Source organism: Naegleria gruberi, assembly GCF_000004985.1.
Source record: "Naegleria gruberi genomic scaffold NAEGRscaffold_63, whole genome shotgun sequence".
Lineage (NCBI taxonomy): Eukaryota > Heterolobosea > Eutetramitea > Acrasida > Naegleriidae > Naegleria > Naegleria gruberi.
Window position 1 is genome coordinate 158,226 of NW_003163264.1, and position 22,386 is coordinate 180,611.

Here is a 22,386-nt window from a genome sequence, read left to right on the forward strand (position 1 = left end):
GAAATGGTAGCAGTGTAAGTTTCAACATTGATAGATTGCAATTTCTTTTCTTGCTCTTCGACTTTCTTGTTCAAATCTTGAACTACCTTTGAATGGGAATCTTCAACTTGTTTCTTTTCCTTGTTGAGTTTTTGAACAATTTGTTCGGATTCTTCTAATTTCTTCTTCAAATCTTGAGAAGTTTGATCCAAAGAAGATTTTGCCTTCTTGAGTTGCTCATTCAATTCTTCAATCTTCTTTTCGGAAATTTGAGCTTCCTTCTTCTTGTCATTCAAAATCTTGTTCTTTTCCTCATCAAGTTTAGTTTGGAATTTCTTTTCCAAATCGGATTCACTCTTCTTTAATGATTCAGTCTCCTTGGAGAGTGTCTTGTTAAGTTGTTGTTCCTTTACCAATTGTTCATTCAATTCTTGATTTTGCTTTTCCAACAATTTAACAGAATCTTGTTGAGTTTTCAAAGTTTCGACTTGTTTCTCAACCTTTTCACTTTCTTCTTGAATTTTCTTCTTTTCAGAGTTGACTTTCTCAACTTCCTTTGTTAAAGTTTGGTTTTGTTCAGTCAATTTCGAAACTTTCTCTTCTAATTTTCCAACTTTATCTTCATCTGGATTTTCTTTCTTTTTATTCTTGGAGAGGAGGAATAAATTTCCAAGACCAACAAGTATTAAAGTAGCCAACAAAGCAAGAATAGTTGTATCAGCCATATTGACAATTGATGATGAAAATTTCTTCGGTTGTTGATGATGACAGGTTTTCTCACTGAAGTGTGAAATTTTTTTTTGAGCGGTCAAAGTTTGCCTGTTGATTGGAGATAACAAATAGTCGTCAATTTATTGTGTGATGGTAATGAAAAAGGATATTATGAATGTAGAATAGATTACTTTTTATTGTATCCTAATGTCCTTCTTTATTTTCAAAAAGCCAGTGGAATGATGGCTTGGAATTTTCCCTCCAAAATTTAAAAATATTTTAAAAAAATTGGCAACCATAAGCAAGAAAATAATCAGAAGAAAATGGCCAGAGTGATGGTGGGTTTGTTAAGTTAGCTTGTTATGTTTTTCAACCCAGAGAATATGTTGTGATGGTTATTGGATCATTGCAGTGGTATTGCTCACTCGGGTGAAGTTCTCCATGATTAAAGTTCTTGTTTCACAAGTTATCCCTATCTGTAAGAAAATGTGAAGATAAACAATATGGTAAAAATTGGATGAGCAAATTTTAATATTTGAATTGTTTTTATTCTATTATGAGATTATTATTGTAATATTCACAATACAGACAGGTTCATGATTACAAGGATCTAAGTTTGTTCTTAATTCATGATGTTAAACATGTTGTGACGACAATAGCTGTTTTTGATACATTTGACTAATAACGTACCTTTTGTGGTCGCCTATTCCACTTGAGGGGTTCACAATCAAGGCAACAAATCACTCATCAGCGATTACAATTGTATGAACTATTGAAAATGCTTTGTGTGGGTATTACCAATAAGAATCAATGTTCAATTAAACTCTGTTGATGATGAGCAACGGTCGCGAATAATTATTATTAAATTCTCAAACAAAAAACCATCTCTCAATATTCCCACTCTTGTGTGTGACATTTATTTGTTCATCATCAACAGCATCAACAACACTTTAATAATATTTTAACAAACTTGATCGGTATCAAAATATTGTCAACAACTCAACAACAACCCTTGTAGAGTTCATTATCATCATCTTATCCATACAAAGTCTGTGAGAGCATAGGCCTAGATTCTATTCTTCTAACACAATTTATACATCACTACCTTTTTATCATCACCACAAGTATTTTTGACCATTATTGCAATACAGCTCTCTATTGTAAAGTATATTATCTCTTCCTCATCAAGAACCAATAGTAAAAAACGTGCTAAGAATATTTAGAGTAAATAATAATATATTTAATTTAAAAAATGATAAGTGGAGGAAGCGCATCTAATTCCAATGTTGTTGGTCCAATTTCATCTTCCCTCCATACAACAACAACAACATCCAACTCAAGTGCTTCTAATGATAATAATAATAATAATAATACACAGATCCTTCCACAACAACAGCAACATCAACAAGAAGCAAGTAGTTTGACCTCTTTCTTAACTTCACAACAAGGAGTAGGTAATAACAACAACAACAATAACAACACTACTCCAATAACAACAACAACAATATTAGCATCAGGAGGAGGGGAACAAATTTCCCAGCAACAATCTTCTCATCATGCTATTGTTATTGGTGGTGCAAATACTAATACCTCACTTTTACCACCATTGGCTAAATCCACTCCAATCATGACTACAACAACACTTAATGGTACTAGCGCTGCTAATCAACCAAGTTCATCATCAACAACATCACAATTTGTGCCTATTGCCCCAGCAACGAGTAATCCACACAATAATTCACTAAGTGTACAACCAGCTCATTCCTCAGATCATGTAGCTGAACATCATACAAAGAGTGTTCCGTCAAATTCCTCCGTGAATGTATCCAATAACAATGTGCCATCTAATGTTTCTTCCTCACAACAAGCTAGAAGACCCAAACCTGTTCAAATTGGTTTTATGCCACCAGTATCCTTGTGTGTTTTGATGGAACAAATGGCCTCTAAGATTCATCAACACTATCAACCTCAAAAACCACCTAGTTCATCTAAGAAATCAGAATTATCCTCTCAAAAAAAGGATGTAGCAGGGGAATCATCTTCCACCCTTAATTCCAACAGTAGTGAAGATGCTAAGAAAACAGAAACAATGTTAACTGATGATAAGACTAACAATCAATCTAACGAAACAAATGCTAATGTAATATCTACTTCTAGGAATGTTTCATCAACTAGTCAAGGAAGATCCAAGTCACCAGGGTCAACTCCATCTCTCTACGATATTTTAAATGAGGAATATCATTCCAACTATTCCAATTATCAAGAATTGATTCATGCAACAAATTTGATTGTTGAATTTTTATATGGAAATACTGATCTTAAAGAGAGATACCATCCATTTCATTCACAGTTTGCTAGTCAACAACATCCATCCTTTTCTTGGGTTTATATGGTACCACCTGACCAAACTCCTCCAGTTATGTACCCTAGTGCACCATCAACAATAGGTTCATCATCTTCACATTCTGGAGTTGCAATTCCAATTTCTACTCCTGTAAAATCTGGAAGAGGCACAAGATCTGACATTACGCCAACTTCTAATTTCAAATCTGCTTCAACGGGCAGTAGTTCAGCAGCAAGTTCACATGATACATTGGAAATTCCTCCTCCAGTTTTTGCCATGCCAAAACCAAATAATGGCAGTTCAGAGGCTTCAACTCCAATGAGAGTAAGAATTGCACCAAATACTGGTGGCGGTACTGCCATGCTACCAATACCTGAACATCAACATATTTCACCATTCCCAATACGGGCCAAGGAAGAAGATTTGATGGAAGAAGATAAAAGAAAGAGAAGAATCAGCAAGAAACCAGAAACTGGAGAAGGAACAACTGGAAGTGATGAACAAGAGAATAAGTTCGTTTGTTATATTTGTGACAAATCTGTTATTGATAAGAGTACCAAATATACACTCACCTCAAGTAATTTTTCATCATTCCATGAAGTTTTCCCTCATTTAAAGACTCCACTTTTGGGTGAATCAAAGAGAATTTGTGCTAATTGCTATCACAAAAAGTATAGAAATTCTAGAAAAAAGAAGGCTGACGATAAGAAGGATGTAATTAGTCAAGGTTCTTCCAATGTCATGTCAGTTGATGCACAATCTGAAAGTTATGAACCAACTTACTGTTGTTGTGTTTGTAAAAAGAATGGAAGTGATGAATTTACTGAAACTAACTTTGTAAATGTACAAAATTATAGATCATATCTTACCTACTTCCCATTCATATCGGATACTCCAACTGCAGATAGACAAATACCTGTTTGTGATGCCTGTCATGCAACATATTTACAAGCAGAAAATCAAGAAAAGAAGAGAAAGTTCATGCATATGCCAAATATTCCAAATGCTGTTGACACCCTTGAATCCCTCAATAAGAAACTGAAACCAGATACAAGCCATCTGTAATTGTAATAAATAACTGTAGACTAGTTTTGTAAAATATTATCTTTTAAACAGTTACTCAGGAGTGCTGCAGAATACCCAACAACTAATTTTGATGACTCAACATCCTCTTACGGACTGAAATTAGGCGAAATCAATCCTCACACAAAGGAGTGTTAACAAACATGTACGAGGAATTGCAAACAATCATGCATTTCTCAGTCTTTGAATACAATAAAGTGTGAGAACAGTTACAATCTTCCAAAATCATTACCATGTCATGATGGAATGGTTTCTAACTTGCTAATGAGAAGGAAACAGTTCTATTTCATAGATTTTTAACTTTGATGCCCAAATCCAAGCAACCACTTAATTACTTAAGATTGTTATTAGCAGACATTGTTAATAAATTCAAGTGCAAACCATTAAAATTGTTGACAATTGACGCTTTAACTGAAAACTAACCATGTTTATGCTCCGCCCACAGCCATGAAGAGAAAATGTGGCAAGTGTAGCTTGTTTCGTTTTTGATTGTTTGGGAGATTTAATTTTCCACATCACTTTATCTGAGCAAGGTGGAAATCCTCACACAAACGCAACTTCTACAAAGAGCAAGCACGTTTCTTCCACGGAAACACACAGCAAATAACAATGTAATCTTGATGAAGATAACAACAGTATTATGTTAGGACCACACCAACTGTAACACTTTGTTAATATAATCAATGACATGCAGCTCTCTTGTGGAGGTAAACTGCACGAAACTTCAAACGAAAGAGAACGATCACGTGTGGAGATTGAATATCCTCCACAACCAAAATAAAATTCCCCACAACAGGCTATTTCTAAACAATTACTATCTTACAAAAAAACTCAAAGAACTCTGCGTCTCATCATCGTTTCTGACTCAATTAGAAAGGAAGACACACAAGCAACAGCTGCAGATATTTTCATCCTTCATCACCATTATCAAATAACCAACAAGAATCAACATCATCACCCACACAGAAACAATATATTGTCCATTTCTTGAACAAATATATTCATCGTGGTGCACTTGCAAAAAAGACATAATAACAATTACAGTAGACACATTGCGATCTTGTTATTAGGTTTTAAAAACATTGTTATAGAAGTGGAAGCGAAATTCTTCTTGCTGATTTTTCTCTATCTCTCTCTTGCTTACCAAGTAAGTTTTTCAAACTGTCTTGAATGTGCTAATACCCAAAAATGATTGCCAATTTTTACATGTGTACATATTTTACATACATCGTAATGTATTGGATCGATTTAATGTTCCATCATTGAATCTACTTGCAAATTCCCAAATGTAATCATGTGTGTGTAATGATGTGGCTACTCGGTTTCATCCAAAATTATATTGTATGCTTGCTCTATTGACTTTAAATGTTAACTTTTTGTTCAGCCTTAAACGAACATATTCATCAGAATAAGGTAGTACAGCACCAAAATAATTCGACTGGTCAATAACAAAAGAACCGCTTAACTCTTTAAGGCATTTATTCAGCCTTATTTGAAGAACTTTAAGAAGCGAAATTCTTGGTTCCTTATTTTTAACTTGTTGCCCTTATTTTACTTTAACCTGTAGATTTCAAGTCAGCAAGAAAAACATTGTTTGACTCATTTCGCGAAACACTCTTTTCCAGAGAGAGAATTAGTATTTATTTCACGCTTAGATTCCTGCAGCAATACCTCAAGAGTTCGCGTTCCTCCTTAGAGAAGGGTCATCATCATCTCTCGCACTTTTTACCAAACTAAAATTCGAAGAGCCTCTTACCGCTGTAAACAGAGTTAGAAACACAGAACAACAAGAACTACCAAAACATCTTAAGAGGGATAAGTTTCAATCATTCAGAAACATTCCTTCGCCATATTCTTCAATAACACTCTCAAAAAAATTGCCTCTGCCTTAATAGAGTTCTCAGAACAGGTCATTAATAACTTATGAATAGTCATCATCAAATTTTTGGTGCTGCTTCCTCTCATCATCAGATGCAACCACAACAGAAACCATTATCACCTACATCATTGTTAGCAGCCACCACTGCTAATACATCTACTCATACAAATATTGCAAATAATACTACATCCAGTCATACTATGAATTCACAACAATTAAAACCTCTAAACATGGTTGTCCCACCAACAACACACTATAGTGAAATGAAATCTTCCATATCCTCCTACCCTTTTAATCAACCATATTCCATGCCATCATCGACGACGACGACCACCAATAATTCAACATCCCCAAATCCAACTTTGCAATCATCCACTAAGATGTACAATAATTCAGATTCCTATCATGGTAGCAATTATCAGACTTCCCTTTATTCGAGTGCAGTTCAATCCAATAACCATCCATCATATACATCCAATGCTACTGTCTCCAATGCTGCTAATACATATACATCCTCCATGTTACCTCAAAACACTAATCCATATCAACAAACCTACTATACATCTTCATCATTCCAATCCTCTCCTCCTTCATCACACCACCACTATACTTCCTCTCAAGCACATGTGCCAAGTAATCCAAGCAGTAGACATAGCCCAAATAGTTATTCTACAAATCTTCAATCTACACCTTCCGTAACAGTAGCTACATCATCTTCTGTTCATTCCATGTGGTCTTCAGCACAGCAGCAACAAGAGAAACTTCCCAACATGAAGGATATATTTGGTAGTCCAAATAGTACATGGTCACCATCAACATCGAAACAACAATTACCAAGTTTTATGGATGAGTCAAAGAAGAGTGAATTACCATCCTACAATAATTTTAATAATCAAAATTCTCATTCATCATCCACTTCAACTACGCATGTGTCTCCTATAAATTCTTCGGAACATGTTGCTACTGCATTCATGGAGGAATTGCAACAAAAGTTGAGACACCAAGATGCAATCATTAAGAGATTGGAAAAGGAAAATATTAGATTGAAAAATGAATTGGATTCTTTCAATAGAAGTATTAATCAATATAGTAGTAGTGGTAATTCAAATAATATGAAAGCATCCTCTCCAAAGAAGAGAAAGATTGCAACAGATGCAACTGCTGGGACTTTGGAAATGAAATCACAATCATCTCATTCCTCAATCTCTTCTGACCAATATTCGAATAGTAATGAAGACATGAGTGATGCATTGGATGATGAAGACGATGCAGATGAATTTGAGGATGGAACAGATGGTAAATCCAAGAAGAGAAAACAACCATCCAATCTAGTTCGTTCTAAAAAAGCAAAGGATGAAATCAAGAAACAAAAGCCCTCCTCTTCAAGGAGTAGTGGCAGAAGAGATGCTACAGTTGGAGATTTGGAAAAGTATACAGTAACATGGAAGGGAGAAACCTATGTCTTGGTGAATGCATTCAAGAATAGAACTCAAATATTGAACTATTATGTTCCACTCTATCAGAATAATTTCCCAGAAAAGACATGTAAATTAGTATTATGCAATGACGAATATAAGGTTCTCTCTTCGGAAAATCCAAACACTGTTGAAAAGAAGAAGCATGCTTGGAGAGTTTCTGTCTTTACTATGGATTTTTATAACTTTGTTAAGAACTTTGATAAGAGAACATTGAAGATTATTAATTCATCCTCTGGTTTCATTCCAAATGTAAACTTTGAAGGTGGATCAGTATCCTCTCCTTCTGTTCCAACATCCTCTCGTTCCAATCCAACTCAGAATGCACCTCCTTCATCAATGAACACTTCCAGTTCTACACCACTATTAATTGACAATAGACGTCCTTCTCTCCCTAATTTGCAACCAACACTTTTGCCACCACCAATCCTTTCCTCTTCAACAGATGTAAATGCATTGGACATGGCACCAAAACCAATTTCTACCATTCACAATAAATAACTCTTAATCCTTTAAAGTATGTTATTAAGGCAAGTAAAGTTTTGACTCTTGGAGATTAAATTGGTTAGCCATATAAATAAATTTTACAGCTTAGCTCTAGTGTCTTTTATGGAAAAAATCATGGTACCTGACTAATAAGAGTTTTGTACTTATCTCAGCTTATTTAAACATGTTTGCAGTTCAAATTACTTGATATTACAATAAAAATCATTTTCTACATGTATGTAGCGGTTATTCCTTATCAAGATTTAAGGAATAATCATCACAAACATGCAGCAATTCCTTTCAATTCCAATCTTAAATATACAACTATTGTTTTCCAGTCCAATTAATATCTCTTCAATCTTATTGAATAATTACTGAAACTCATCTTAATATTTTTTGATTATTGAAAAGTATCAATCAGCCAATTACCCTTGCAAGTCCAAAAACAAACCATTAACACTCGATATTGAGATGGAGAATCATGTCATGCATGGTTCATAATAATAATCATTATAAATAATTGTAATCCCGAATGATAATGAAAATTTCATTTTCCCAACTGCGAAAAAAACCAATCATCATTCAGCAAAGAAAAGAGGGTTGTGTGTTTTTCGGATAACCGCCACAAGAAGAGATTTTCATCATCATCATTAATAAATTGTGTGTGATTGGAAGGACGGGATTATCTGTTACTACTACTTTGCTTTGATTTAATAATATATTCATTCTAACTTTTACATATTTATATAAAAGATCATGAGTAATATTGCACTTCGTTTAACGGATTATAAAATTGAGTATGATTCACAGCTGACGAATAACAAACCACTCTATGTAAATTACTTTATTCGATGCTCGTACAAGGCTAAAACTTCATCATTATCCAATGAACAATCCTACACGGTGATAAAGAGGTATTCCGAAATATTAGAGTTACACAAAAAGATTTTGAAACAATTGGGAAAGAGGCTAACATCAAATAATGAGAAAAAGTCGAATAGTAATATTGAGGAGGGACTTAAATTTCCTGGAAAATTGTTATTTGGTAATTTTAAGGTAAATTAATTTTACATTAATTCATCATAAATTAATTACATAACATTTTACGTATTAATATCACTTAATTGTATCATATATATATTTGATAATTTAAATAGGATGAAAATATAATGAAGAGAAAGGATGAATTGCAAAAGTATTTTGATCAAATTACCTCAATGCCAATGATTACTCAGGATCCATTGGCTTGTCAAATTATTTATGCATTCTTCAGAAGAAGTTTGCAACGCATTTCACCAAGGAGTGTATTTGGAGATTATTATGACAGAGTTTTGGAAAAGGTCAAGAAAATGTCTGTTACATCCGATGAGGATTTGAACATGTTCAATTCTGTTACTTCACAAGCTTCAAAAGGTACTTCTGATGTTGTTTTCCAAACCATCGATCAAATTAAGGGGTTGGATCAACTAGTTTACTTGAACATGGATGTTCCAAGTGTGAGTACTACTCACATGAAAAATGAAGAAGATGACTTGGATGATTTGTATTATATTGTAAATAATTCACCAAAGGATAATTTCAATGAGGACAGAAGTGGAAATCATGGTAAAAAGAAGAAGAATACTCGAGAATTGAAATCAATGTGGTGCAACATGTTAATGGAAGATTGTATTCCAGCATTTGTATCTGAAGATTTGGATGTGTTAAATAATTTGGATACATCATCAGTTTTCAGCTTGGATTGGAATGGAATGATTACCAATCTGTGTCAAGTGATGAATAATTACAACAAGGCCATTCAATATCCTAGAATGATGATGTATAAGGAATGTTGTGAAGTTTATGAAAAGTTAAAGCAAGAACGTGAGATTGCCCTCATTCTGATCTACAATAGAATGAAGAAACTGTTCGAAGATGATAAGAAAAATCCAAGAACTACTGAACAAGGAAAGGCAGCCAAGAACTGTCTCTCCGCTTTGGCCCAAAACTGTGTCGATATGGCAGTAACTTTTGAAGAAATTTCAGAGAGTTTTTCCTTATTGAAAAAGTACTTTTCTGAGCTTGCTAGTAATAATCCAATCACTCAAAGAGAGGAATTTATTTGTACTCTTGGCTATTTGAATGAAATTTTAACCATCCTAATTGAACAAGTCAAGAAGGGGCATCAAAAGAATGTTACACTCCGTCAAATTCTCAAGACCATGTTTGTTGTTTTTGAAGATATTGCCACAAGTAGAATGAAGCTATTCAAACAAAGTCAAACCTCTCAAACATCAAATAGTTCTGATGAAGAAAGCAAATCTAAAACATCTGAAAATGAAGATCCAGACACTGATACCTATAATGTTCATTGCAGAGAATACTTGGAACATTTCTTGCTTCCATTTGCTTCTATCGGTTTCCTTTCAGAGTTGACTTTTATGGTTCCAGACTCGATGAAATATTTCATCATGTATAATTGTGCCTTAAAAGAAAAGAGAATCAAGGCAATCATTTCACAAAAATCAGAAAATGACAATAATGTTGATATCCAAATGAGACAGTATGCTGAAAAATTCTTCACAGAGAAGATGCCACACTCAGATGAGACAAGAGAGGCCTTGGCTAGAGCATTCCAATCTGAACTTCAAAGTTTAAGCAATAACGATATTGTCAATCCAGACAATTTGCTTTTTTGTATTCCCGAACCATTGCACAGAACATGTACATTATACTGTATGCGTTTCTTGAGCTTTGTCAATGAATTACCAGAGATGGAAGGTATTCAATTTTGTAAATTAGTTCACCAACAATATTCCAGAACAACAATGCAAGAAATTGATCAGTGGAATGTAATGATTCATGTATGTGAAAAGACACTGAACATTGTCAATCAGGTACACAAGAGCTACTTGCAAAATAATTCAGTAGATATTGCCAGTACTTCTGACTCGGTCAAGATTTCCATAACATACGAAACCAAATCCAGATTAGATTTAATTTCCAAACAATTTTCAGGCTATTCAGATAGATTACATTTCTATAATAACGAATCTAAACGTCTCAGATTACTTTAACTTTGTTAATTTATTAAAATAATCAATTCTAACAGGGTAAAAATTGTTCATGAAATCTTATTCTTCATATCCATATATTTCAATTCCGATCATGAACAATTTTAACAGTAAACTTTCAAAGTTTTATAATGTAATGACATCGTTGTTTTGGTGAATAATTGTTTTTCAATAAAATTAAAATTAACCTCCTTACCAAAAAAGACAAACAAAGATATTACATGAAGCATATGAAAATTCTGCATCCCATCATAATATTGTTAGTGGATTCAAAGAAGCTTGTGTTGTACCACTTGATACAAAGTCAGCACTTGCCAAAATTCAACATTCCAAAAATAGTAATCAAGAAATTTGGAAATTTATTATCGGAATTAAATTATTTTGCCCTATTTACACATTTTACAACAACAAACACAACAGCAAACCAAGATTAAGATTATAAATCCTAAAATCATAGCTCCTCCAACAACAACACCAGCAACAATTCCACTTGAGGCACTTCCAGGTGATTTGTAAACAAGTGCCAAATTGGTAACACCACTACTTGATTTCTGGCATGAAGGTGTGAAATTATCAACTGAGGAACACAAGATAAAATCAGAGGTGAATGCAATTTCACCTTCCTTAATATTGAAACAAATTGGAACACTATCGGAATTGTACTTTAGAATGGCATTGTACAAATTACTTAATGGTCTCTTAACAATAGTTCCAATTGAATAGGTAAACTTGACAATGTTATGAGAAACTTCAATACTGCTCGGTGTTGAATTCAACATGGTGAGTGGAATCATTTGTTGATTGCAATTTTCATCGTACAAGGTTAAATCACCTAATAACCAAGTTCCGGATGGGATTGTTGAGGATTGACGAGTGTGTTTGTTGTTACTTTCGAGTTGGTTGATAAAGTTTTGGCGAGCTTCTTGGCTGTATCTTGTCTTGGCTGTTTGGATGAACGAGTTTAGTTTGGTTTCGACTTGGTTGAGCTTTTTGTTCCATGATGATCGGAAAGGATTGTCAATACAGTGGACACTGTTTACCATGAGCAAAGCTGCAAGAGAAAGCAATAGGAGAATTGGGAGAAGGAAATTTCTTCTCTTGTTAATGTTGCGAATTGTGTTATTCGAAACTTGTGACGACATTTTTTTATCTTGTTAGAAGAGAATCATGTAATTCATCTCCTTCCTTTTATTCTCCTTTCTCAATTAGTTTTTTTGGAATGGCCCTCTCACGCATTTCCTTACCACTTTGAATTGGCAACGATTCATCACCCAACGTCAGTTTCGACAAGTTTCTATCATTGATTTTTTCACACAAACATTCTAAAAGGAAAAGTCAACTACAGTATTCCATCTCATTCTCCTAAAATATTGAAACTCTTGTCAATTTTATTAATAGCGAACACTTGTTGTGGTAGTAGTATTGGGAACCGAACCATTGTGCGAGATGAGAAGAGTTTCGTTCATTGAACCCATAGCCATTCTGTTTCTTCTTCTTCTTCTTCGGCCATGCAACAGCAACAACAGACACAACAAGCAATACAGAAAACAATTACCAAGACAATGACAATGACAACACCAGCAATGGAAGCTGAAGTAATTGTTCCTGGACTATTGTAAGTAATTGTAACGGCATCTAATACGGATGAACAAGTTGGTTTTTCATTCACTGAGCTACACAATAAGAAATCAGTTGATAATGATAAGGCACCATTCTTGAGATCGAAACAGACTGGAGCTGAATCCTTTTGGTAAGTTAAGACACCATTATAGAGAGTGCTAAAAGGTCTTTGAACTACACTGTCAATTGTCAATAAGGAAACTCCAACAACTGAAACAGTAATGGAAGATCCAGTTGATTTCATTTGAATGAATGGATAGGTTTTAGTTTCACATCCTCCACCACCACCAGATTTGGCAGTATAGACAGACATATCACCTGTATACCAAGATCCAACTAACAGAGTTGTATCAAGAGCCTTTCTCTTAATGGATTCCCGAGCTAGTTGTGATGAAAAATCAACTCTCATCTCCTCTGAATACATTTCCTTAGATTTCTTAATCAATTCTTCAATGGCTTGATAATTATTTTCGGAAGAGCCATAGGATGACCATTGCTTAATTCTATTATTTACAGTTTGATCTTGGACCGCTTGTTCCGAAACCCTCAATGATGATGATCCCTCCACTGCTACCTTCATCATTATCATCATCACAAAAACAAGCAACAATCCAAGCTTACTTGAGAGAGAAAAATTAACGTTCATCATTTAAGATTTTTTTTTAAGGTTCAAATTTTCCGTGTTTTTGAGGAAATTTCCTGGATCATCCACAATTGGGAAGGATTATTGGATGTTGAGATGAAATTTTGTTTATTTGGGAAGAATTGAGTTATATTGAGGAGAAAAATTGGCACATTTTATATGGAAATGAGTGGAACAGAAGGATCTCTATAATAATTCTTATCAATTACTCTTTCAGAGAGGAAGGTAGTATCAATCTTTGTCCACAATGATCTGTTTGAGGAGAGATGTTCATGAATATCGACGTTTGGTGGTCGATTTGCAACTTTTTCCTTTTCAATGCAATGAATTCCACCACTTACATACTCCTCAATGCAATAACACTTGGAATCGGTCATGAGATATGGATTCACAACGTCATTATTGCCAATTGGACAGTAGACAGCTTGAATTGGTTCATTAACTGTGAATTTTACAATACAAATTCCAAAGAACCAACATTCATTGGCAGATTGTGGAAATCTGAGTAATACACATGCTCCATTGTAATCTCCATTTTTAGAAGCATATGCTTCTCCATATTCTTCTCTAGTAGTATCAACTCCAATATAAATTTCGAATGGAGTTTCGTCTGCATTAAATTCCTTGATAAATGCCTTGAAATATGATTCAGATTCAATAATTGGATCTCTGTAATACATGCCATCACGAGAAATGACAGTTCCATTGTCCAATTCCATATCCTGATGGACCATGCACTCGGAAGTTTCCCTTCTTGCTTGCTTGTTAAAAGTATCTTCGAATATTTTCACAACTTTCTTATCCTTTCGAACAAGAAAAACGAAAGAACGACCACCATTATCATGAGTAGCATAACAATCATAATCAGCAAATGATTGTTCGGTAAGATCGGTTTCCTTGAAGGAAGTAATTTGTGGTACGGTTGTTTGTGTTTGACATTTTTTTGAAGTATTTATTCTGTCAGCAGTCAAATTTTTGTTTAAATTGCCGGTAAAGAATGTTACTGTTTGGATTTTGAGACTGTTTCTAAAGAAAATTGAAAATAGTAACCTTCAGAAGGGTAATACTGTAAATTTTAAGTTACAAAATATTATGATCGTTGTTTCAACTTTTCTTCGAATGAACTAACACCCTTAGATGAACTTGATTTCCCATTACAAAAAAAAATGCCGTTATCATCATCCTCATGGTTTGGGATGTCCCAATGCAATGATAGTGCAAATTCAGATGTTGATGAATTCTCCACCGAGAACCAACATGAAAGCAATCTCTTTTCCGATCAATTATCATCGGAAATTGTAATTTTAATTGCCTCCTATTTGGATTTACGATCCTTGTATTGTTTTGCTAGAATTGATTCGTTCATGATTAAATTATTATTCAATATGGACAGGAATAGAGTGATGAAATTGGGTTATTTGAAAACTGTTATAAAAAAGCAGAAAAAGCAAGTGACACAGAATGAATTGATTCAATCAGATTCATTGATTGAGGAATACTCAAAAGAGGAAGATTGTAATTTTACAATGACACAAGAACAAGTTTGGAAAAATCTCGTCTGTTATTATTTTCCTCAATTTAAAAAGGATTTGACTGTAAAGAATTGGATGCATATTATGAGGAGAAGAGTAGCTCATTTGAAATTATACGCTCCTGAACATTTACCTTTGGGAAATAGTATTCCAAGAGAGGTTTTCTCATTGGATTCTAAAAAGACGAGTAGAAATTTCATTGAGGGATGTGAATTTAATTACAAATGTCCACTTACGATTGAAATGACTGATAGTACGTATGATTGTACAGTTTGTAATAAGATTGTGTATTATGTTGACAATGAGATTTCATTCAAGACTCATGCTTCTCAAGGTCATTGTATCTATTATAAGAATATTGAAAACAATATTGAATTTATGGGTGATATTTATGTACCTCCGGTTACTGGGCGTACCACTGGCATTAGCAATTTTTTTAATTTCCTAAATTAAAACTAAGGAATTGAAAATAGGTTACAAAAATTTAAGTTACAAAACATTGTGTAATTTTGAATCGTTGAATAATTTTCTTCCAAGTCTGATATTCATCTTGACCATTTCACTCTCCAATTTTGATTCTGCACTCACAATTACCATAATAAAAGTATTCATTGTAAATTCCTCAAAGAATGCAGAAAAATCACTTTTCACTAGTTCCATACTTGAGAGTTGGGAATGAGCTTTGGAGCAGCTCAGTTTGAATTGTTTGGTAATGTTGGCAATCTTTTCAAATCTGTGATCATCTTGGGTGACTTTCTCATTGGACCATTGAGAAATTAGGAGAAAGGTAGATCTTTCGAATAGGACAACTTCTTCAGCTCCACAAATTTTTGCAAATTCTTCGAGTTTGGATTTGATTTCATTAATTTGAGGAATCAATGTATTGAGAATTGATCCCCAAGCTCTATACAATGACTCATCCCAAATTGAAGTCCTAAAACAAGTCAAATCAGTCAATTCAGCCACAGCCATAATTTCCTTTTCCTTCCTTTGTAAAATCTTTTCTCTCTCACTTGGAATTAACACATCAGTCTTATGCAGCAAACAGAATACCTTTGTATTTGATGAATTTTCCCCAAGAGCTTGCAAACTTTCATGAAAATCCCTCAAAACTTCCTCATCTCCATCCGTAGAAACATCAAACACATAGACAAGTGCATTCACTTGTGAAAATATCGATTCTCTCCGATTTTTGAAATAATTCAACATCATATTTTGCTGTCCTCCACAATCCCACAAATTAACCTTCATATTTTCCATCAATTTAATCGGAATGTATTCCACATCAATTGTCGGAGCTAATTTTCTGCACTCCATCGGAGATGTCATTGCAAATAATATGGAACGCATTGAAGTCTTTCCAGAGCCATTCTATTAATTATTTTAATATTCATCAAATCTCTCTTTACACAATTAATTATCATACCTTTCCCATTAACAATAGTTTCATTTTTTTTAAAATGTGTAAATTTAGAAAATGCACTTTATTGTAAAGTTATTTACAATGAATTTTGTAAAGGTTCAACCTTTGTCTCACTAATTATTGATTAGTAAGACCTTCAATAGAATGTGTTGGGAAGGCAGAGTAGGAAATCAATCCAATGGCTATGAAAATTAGTAAATACGAAATGGCTATCAGAATCTTTTCTGCCAATTTAGTTCCTCTCAATTCCAAGAAACACAATCCACAAATAATCGATGTCAAAATGGCAAAGAATGCATGAATGATAATTGGGAAATTACTTCTCCCTCCATATAAATGTTCTGCCAAGATTAACAGTAAAATGCTGCCATACCAAAATAATCCTTGGAAAATTGAGACAATGAGTCCTAAAATTCTGAAAACTCTGACATTCATACCACCTCCCATGCAGACAAATCCACCAGAGCACAGGGCCATCTTTTTGATTGTTCTATTGTAGAGCAACAAGACGAAACATCCCATAAATACGAAAGGATACGAAATTGGGAATGAAATGCCAATAATAAAAACTCTAGCTCTAAAGAAATCAAATGGAGTATTAGCCAAATTATTTGGATCTACAGTTCTTTGTAACTTGTCAACCAAAGATCCTGAACTGGTTGTCACCTTTGCAAGAAATGCAACTTCAAATAGGAAAAAGACAATCCCTGCCAAAGCTCCCAAAAACAATCCAATATAATACTTGAAGAGAACTCTCATTTTCAATGTTCGTGAAACATTTTTCTGACGTTCTGTCTCCTTCTTTACAACCTCAGTCCAATTAATTGTTTTTTCCATGTGTTCTCCTTCAGTTCGAGAAACAGTTTCGTCCTCCATTCTCTTCTCTCTCGTATTCTTCTCCACGAAAAAGTATCCCAGACACAGAAACAAAACTCCGAACACTATAAATGGTAATGCCACACAAAACACAATTCCCTTCGAATTGGTAAAGATGTATTGAAGTGGATAGGCATAAATGGAAGAATTTGCACCATTCTCATAATCAACATCCTTTCCAGCAACCCAATATGTCATTATATTGAAGAATGAAGCAACTCCATAGACCATTATTCCACTCCATCCGAATCCAATGTATTCACTCGAGAGAGCCCACATTGAAAAGCCAAACACGACCCAAACAACGTGAGCTACCACCACACCAATCCAATCCTCGACTAGAAATAATCTAGACGAATCTAAACCATCCGAAACTTGTGAAAGATAGGTCGAATTAGTCGACGATTGATGAAAGTAATATTCCAGTGATGAGATTGGAACTAAACCCTGACAGAATAGCCCTACCAGTGGCCAAAACACCAAACCAAAGAACATACTAATCAACCAACTATTCTCAAATCTCCACAAAGTTTTCCTGTGAATTAGTTTAGTAAAGACTGGAGTGGGAACTAGGAAGAGAATGGAAAATATGCCACCAAATGCAGCACACAAGACACCTAGACCTGCGTTTTGTGCTGAGATAATGTCACTGGTAGATGTAGAGTTGGTGATGGTGTCATTGACAAGTGACGTTGTGTTGTCTAGTAGTTGATAGATAAAGACATCATAAGATGATAAACTGGACATTTTTTTTGTGTTGGTTATTTGGACATTTTGCAGTGACAATGTTGTGATGAATTTTTGCCAATAACGTTGATGGCTGACATATGGTGTCAAGTTTTTTCAAACATCATTAAAATTTAGGATGTAGGTGGCATTTTGGGAATTTCTTTGAGTTTCAGTGAATGTATTTAGGGTGAAGGCCTGTTTTTGTAATAAGGAAGTGATTCAAGTCAATTATTTTTCACACAAAGTTTACTTGAAAACTGTTAGAAAGTTCTTTAGAATTCAGTGATAATTCTTCAGTCATTCACATTCAAATATTCAAATATTTGTTGCTTTAGAGAATATTACCTGATTATCTAACTCAATTCACTTTTTGTAAAGTTTTTATTTTCAACGATTGTTACACATGACAGCAATTATGATGATTCCTGTCAAGAAAGCAAAGAAGAATAGAACGGAGAAAACAATGCTAGCTGCTCCCCATCCAAGTAAATTCTTGTATAAATAGCTATATCTATTAGAAAAGAGAGTTTCTCCATTCGAATTCGTATAACAATTCATATAGTCTCCTACTTGTTCTTGTTTCGAAACTTGAACCTTGTCGCTTACCTGCGATCTGAGTACTTTCTCTATCATTGTTAGAGAAAGTGAACTATTAAACGATGCTAAATTTGGATAATTTGAGCTTGTGAAAGAATTGGTCAACTCTGAATTTGTTCCATTTACAACATATTCAACCATAGCTCTACAATTAAAATCCAACCACAAATTTCTAGGATAATCCTCAGAGTAATATTCATATAAACTAACATTATTTGGATTAAAATAAAAAGGTGCATTAATTTCTTCTCTCTTTTCATATTTTTGCGTATCTGTTGTGAGTTTGTAATAAGCAGAATTCGATTTTTGAACTATTTCGATCAGATTTTGTAAATTTGATGGATATTTGACAGTAGCTCTGCAAAATGTTGTTCCCCTGCTGCTCGTCTCACAATTTTGTAACGATGTAATTTGACAACAGTTGACCATCTTGAATTTCACAGCATCAGGATCATTTACATAGTAATAATCAATATTAATACAGACAAAGGTAACGATAGTACTAATTAAAAAGAGTGCCATTCCAATAAATCCTCCAATCAAACAGGAACTTCCCAATATTTTGTAAAATCCAAAAGACATGTTGTATTTATAATGGTAATAACTGAAAAAAGATGGTTGTGTGTGTTTTCTTTTTGTTTTGAATTTTAATGTGGGGACTGGTGATTTTGATGCTGTTGTTGCTGGATGCAATTTCAGTGACTCACAGATGGGTGTGTTGGTTGAGATGTTGCGATGGTTTTAGAAACAGTTAACAAACAAGGCAATTAGATGGGATCATGAAACTTTTTGAGCTATGGGTCTTCTCATGGCCAGATGGAAGATAAGTTCAATGGGACTTGAGTAACTTTACCTTCCTAACCGAGTTCTTGGATTCTTGGCTAATGAAAAGCTGGTATCTTGGACTATTAGAAATGTTCAACCAGGTTTGTGCTCAAAAGTCAACAAAGCTAATTGGAAGTAAACTATTCGTTTCGAATAATCTGTATTATTTATTTTTGAGTCTTTTCTCAAGATCTTCTGCATCAGATGACATTACAGCATGCCAAGCAAATTTCAATAAATCCTTTCCATAATTCACAACAATATAATAAATGAGGAGAAGTTTCAAAATTAGTAAAATTGCAAAACGCAGGGCTGAAGAAAAGATTTCCTCCATCAATCCAGAGATAATTTCACGAATGTTTCCGATAAATGACAATTTTTCTTCTTTTTCTTCTTTTTCTTTAGGAATTTCTTTCTCTTGATCTGCTGGAATTTTCTTTTTGAAAAATTGGCGGGAAATTACATTATTTAATTGAAAATTATTTGTAGATTTAATTAATTGACCATGTGATGATGGCGATGATAGGGGAAGCACTGATTTTGTAAATTTGCAATTCCACAACGGTTTTGTGTTAATGGAGGTAATAACTCGTTTCAACATTTTTTTTCTGAGCGGGAATGAAATTTCAGCCAACTGGAAGGTTGCCACATAAAGGTCAATGGAGGATCTTGTTAAGTGTGAGAACACAAGACATAAAAAGAACAAAAAATGATATTGATTTGTAGAAATGATGAGTTTAAGAGAGGATGTTTAGAAAGTTGAGAATTCCCAACTCTATTTGATATTGATTCAATCCCTTCAAATCAAATTCTTGGTATTTTGTAAAGTACAGAGAATCAAGACGCCATTTCGCTCGATTTATCTCTTAAATTACTGGTCATCTTTTAAAAATCACAAATTGGTTTATTTCAGATTTCAATAATTAAATACAACTTTCACTCCATTTCATTGTATTATGAATTGTATATTTTGAATAGTGTTTCTTCAAAGTATTGTTGTTATTATTTTGGCGGGTTGTAGTTTTCAAAAATACACCATGTGTCACTTGACATTTAGAAAATTCCTTAAATACTGAACTGTTTTCGAGAAATGATTGAATCAAAACAAAAAAATGAATCAAAACAATAGATTCCTAGTGTTTGCGCTTCTAGGTCTTACTTGCTTGATTAGCTTCATTCTTACTAGCTCTGTAGTTGAAGGTAGAAGAGCTGCAGTTGTGCGTAAAGTTGCAGCTGTCAAGAAGCAATTGACCTACAAGAAATGTGAATCTGTTGGTGACCCTCATTATCTTTCTTTCACTGGTCAACGTTTCGATCACATGGGATTAGGTGATTATGTTCTTGCTCAATCATCTGACAATCAATTCACAGTCCATGTTAGAACTAGTAAGTGGGGAGGTGCTGCAGCTGTCAATTCCAATGTTGCTGTCAGATTAGGTAAAGGCGAGGATGATACTTTCGAATATGATGTCGAACAAGATGTTTTTTACCTTTCTGGTGTTAAGGCAAGTTTGGGTGTCAATCAAAAGGTTTCTCTTGGAACTGGTGATGTTCAAAGAATCAACACAAACACTGCTGTAGTTTCTGGCTCAAATGGTATCAAGATGACCATGTCTTGGTATCGTCATGCTGCTTGGAAGCAACAATTGGGTTCTGTTGGTTATATTTCAGTTGTCATTGATGCTCCAAGTGATATTACTTTCAATAAGGGTATGTGTCTTGGTGCTTCCGAAGCTTCTCAACAAGCCATTGATATTCTCCACAACCATGTCCAAAGAAGAATTGCTAGAAAGGCTGAACTCAAGAAGGCTACTCCAAAGAGATCTAGATCTGCTAGAAAGGTCTGTAAGAAGGCTGGTTTGAATAAGAAGCAAAATCCATTCGCTTGGAAGTCTTGTGTCAAGGATGCTATTCAATCTGGATCCAAGATTGGTTTGAAGATTGGTCAAAACATCAAGAAGGTCAAAGTTGCTGAAAAGAAGGTTTTGAAGAAGGAAATCAAGAAGAAGGCTAAGAAGATTGTTCGTAAGGAAAAGAAGGCTATTGAAAAGGCAAAGAAGGAAGCTGACTTGTTGAAGAAGAAGGCCGATCAAGCTCAAAAGAAGGCAACTCAAAAGAGAGCCAAGTGTGCTAAACGTGCTTCAAGAAAGGCCAGACGTGCTGCTAGAAGAGCAAGACGTGCTGCCAAAAGACTTGCCAAGAAGAAGCAAATTCTCAAAAAGGTCAAGAAAACCATTAAGAGATCTGTTCGTACCAAGATTACTATTGTCAAGAACTGGAAGAAAATCATCAAGAAGGTTTTGAATGATAGAAAGAAGGCCCTCAGAGCTGCTAAGAAGGCAAGACAAGCTGCTAAGAAAGCTATTAAAGAAGCTTCAAGAAAGGCCAGAAAAATTGCTGAAGAAAAGAAGAGACAAGCTGAAGAATTGGCCAGAAAGCTCCAAAGAGATGCTGAAGCTGCTGCTAAGAAATTGAGAGATGCTGTTGAAGCTGCTGCTAGAAAGGCAAGAGAAGCTGCTGAAAGAGCTAGACAACAAGCTGAAAATGCTAAATTGGAAGCAACTCGTCGTGCTAGAGTAAAAGCTGCAAGATTGGCCAAGTTAGCTAGAGAAGCTGCTGAAAGAGCTGCCAAGCAACAAAGAGCTATCCTTGAACAAATCCAAAAGCTTGCTAAATTGGCTGCTATCAAAAAGGCTCAACAAGAAGCTGAAGCAAAGAAGAGAGCTGCTGAAGCATTGAGACTTGTTGAAGAAGCCAAGAGAAAGGCTGCTGAAGCTCTTGAACGTGCTAAGGCTGAAGCAACCAGAAGAGCCATTGAAATTGCTGACAGATTAAGAAAGGCTGCTGAAAAGGCTGCTGAAGAAGCTGCTAAAAGAGTCAAGATGGTTGAAGAATTGAAGAAGAAAGCCCTTAAGGATGTTGAAAAGCAAGCTAGAAAGCTCCTTAATGGTGGTGTTTCCAAGGGAAAGACTGTATGTTTCAGACTTCCTTAATTGAAAGTTCTAAAACATTCCGAATGTTGGAAATGTAAATATTCAATTATTGTAAAATAAAATCATCTATAAAAATTAATGTAAAAAACAGTGAGTGAATAGGAAGTGTAAATATTAATAGAGTAGTGTATTTAAAAT

General features: G+C 34.4%; 11 protein-coding genes across 11 annotated transcripts; 5 read left to right on the plus strand and 6 right to left on the minus strand.

The window, feature by feature from the left end:
• Positions 1 to 1,942: 1,942 nt before the first annotated feature.
• On the plus strand, positions 1,943 to 4,129 carry NAEGRDRAFT_81607 (uncharacterized protein; the record flags this gene model as incomplete). Its single annotated transcript, XM_002671146.1, has 1 exon — positions 1,943 to 4,129. The coding sequence occupies one exon, from the start codon at positions 1,943 to 1,945 to the stop codon at positions 4,097 to 4,099; it is 2,157 nt and encodes a 718-aa protein (XP_002671192.1). The 3' UTR covers positions 4,100 to 4,129.
• Positions 4,130 to 6,040: 1,911 nt separating this feature from the next.
• NAEGRDRAFT_81608 (uncharacterized protein) lies at positions 6,041 to 7,972 on the plus strand (the record flags this gene model as incomplete). Its single annotated transcript, XM_002671147.1, has 1 exon — positions 6,041 to 7,972. The coding sequence occupies one exon, from the start codon at positions 6,041 to 6,043 to the stop codon at positions 7,970 to 7,972; it is 1,932 nt and encodes a 643-aa protein (XP_002671193.1).
• A 741-nt stretch (positions 7,973 to 8,713) lies between these two features.
• NAEGRDRAFT_53042 (uncharacterized protein) lies at positions 8,714 to 11,013 on the plus strand (the record flags this gene model as incomplete). Its single annotated transcript, XM_002671148.1, has 2 exons — positions 8,714 to 9,013; positions 9,115 to 11,013. 2 exons carry the CDS (start codon positions 8,714 to 8,716, stop codon positions 11,011 to 11,013), a joined length of 2,199 nt encoding a protein of 732 aa, XP_002671194.1.
• A 338-nt stretch (positions 11,014 to 11,351) lies between these two features.
• Positions 11,352 to 12,156, minus strand: NAEGRDRAFT_81609 (uncharacterized protein). The gene has a single exon (XM_002671216.1). It carries the CDS (start codon positions 12,150 to 12,152, stop codon positions 11,397 to 11,399), a length of 756 nt encoding a protein of 251 aa, XP_002671262.1. The 5' UTR covers positions 12,153 to 12,156; the 3' UTR covers positions 11,352 to 11,396.
• A 316-nt stretch (positions 12,157 to 12,472) lies between these two features.
• NAEGRDRAFT_53043 (uncharacterized protein) lies at positions 12,473 to 13,210 on the minus strand (the record flags this gene model as incomplete). The annotated part of the gene is made up of 1 exon (XM_002671217.1): positions 12,473 to 13,210. One exon carries the CDS (start codon positions 13,208 to 13,210, stop codon positions 12,473 to 12,475), a length of 738 nt encoding a protein of 245 aa, XP_002671263.1.
• A 218-nt stretch (positions 13,211 to 13,428) lies between these two features.
• On the minus strand, positions 13,429 to 13,992 carry NAEGRDRAFT_73772 (uncharacterized protein; the record flags this gene model as incomplete). Its single annotated transcript, XM_002671218.1, has 1 exon — positions 13,429 to 13,992. The coding sequence occupies one exon, from the start codon at positions 13,990 to 13,992 to the stop codon at positions 13,429 to 13,431; it is 564 nt and encodes a 187-aa protein (XP_002671264.1).
• Positions 13,993 to 14,439: 447 nt separating this feature from the next.
• On the plus strand, positions 14,440 to 15,258 carry NAEGRDRAFT_73773 (uncharacterized protein; the record flags this gene model as incomplete). Its single annotated transcript, XM_002671149.1, has 1 exon — positions 14,440 to 15,258. The coding sequence occupies one exon, from the start codon at positions 14,440 to 14,442 to the stop codon at positions 15,256 to 15,258; it is 819 nt and encodes a 272-aa protein (XP_002671195.1).
• A 36-nt stretch (positions 15,259 to 15,294) lies between these two features.
• Positions 15,295 to 16,255, minus strand: NAEGRDRAFT_60931 (uncharacterized protein; the record flags this gene model as incomplete). The annotated part of the gene is made up of 2 exons (XM_002671219.1): positions 15,295 to 16,176; positions 16,232 to 16,255. 2 exons carry the CDS (start codon positions 16,253 to 16,255, stop codon positions 15,295 to 15,297), a joined length of 906 nt encoding a protein of 301 aa, XP_002671265.1.
• Positions 16,256 to 16,345: 90 nt separating this feature from the next.
• Positions 16,346 to 17,851, minus strand: NAEGRDRAFT_73775 (uncharacterized protein; the record flags this gene model as incomplete). Its single annotated transcript, XM_002671220.1, has 1 exon — positions 16,346 to 17,851. The coding sequence occupies one exon, from the start codon at positions 17,849 to 17,851 to the stop codon at positions 16,346 to 16,348; it is 1,506 nt and encodes a 501-aa protein (XP_002671266.1).
• A 369-nt stretch (positions 17,852 to 18,220) lies between these two features.
• NAEGRDRAFT_73776 (uncharacterized protein) lies at positions 18,221 to 19,012 on the minus strand (the record flags this gene model as incomplete). Its single annotated transcript, XM_002671221.1, has 1 exon — positions 18,221 to 19,012. The coding sequence occupies one exon, from the start codon at positions 19,010 to 19,012 to the stop codon at positions 18,221 to 18,223; it is 792 nt and encodes a 263-aa protein (XP_002671267.1).
• A 1,355-nt stretch (positions 19,013 to 20,367) lies between these two features.
• Positions 20,368 to 22,336, plus strand: NAEGRDRAFT_81610 (uncharacterized protein; the record flags this gene model as incomplete). Its single annotated transcript, XM_002671150.1, has 1 exon — positions 20,368 to 22,336. One exon carries the CDS (start codon positions 20,368 to 20,370, stop codon positions 22,246 to 22,248), a length of 1,881 nt encoding a protein of 626 aa, XP_002671196.1. The 3' UTR covers positions 22,249 to 22,336.
• Between the last annotated feature and the right edge of the window lie 50 nt (positions 22,337 to 22,386).

Bases quoted from the DNA above. Each gene is read 5' to 3' on its own strand.
- NAEGRDRAFT_81609 (XM_002671216.1), bottom strand. From the start codon at position 12,152: ATGTCGTCACAAGTTTCGAATAACACAATTCGCAACATTAACAAGAGA.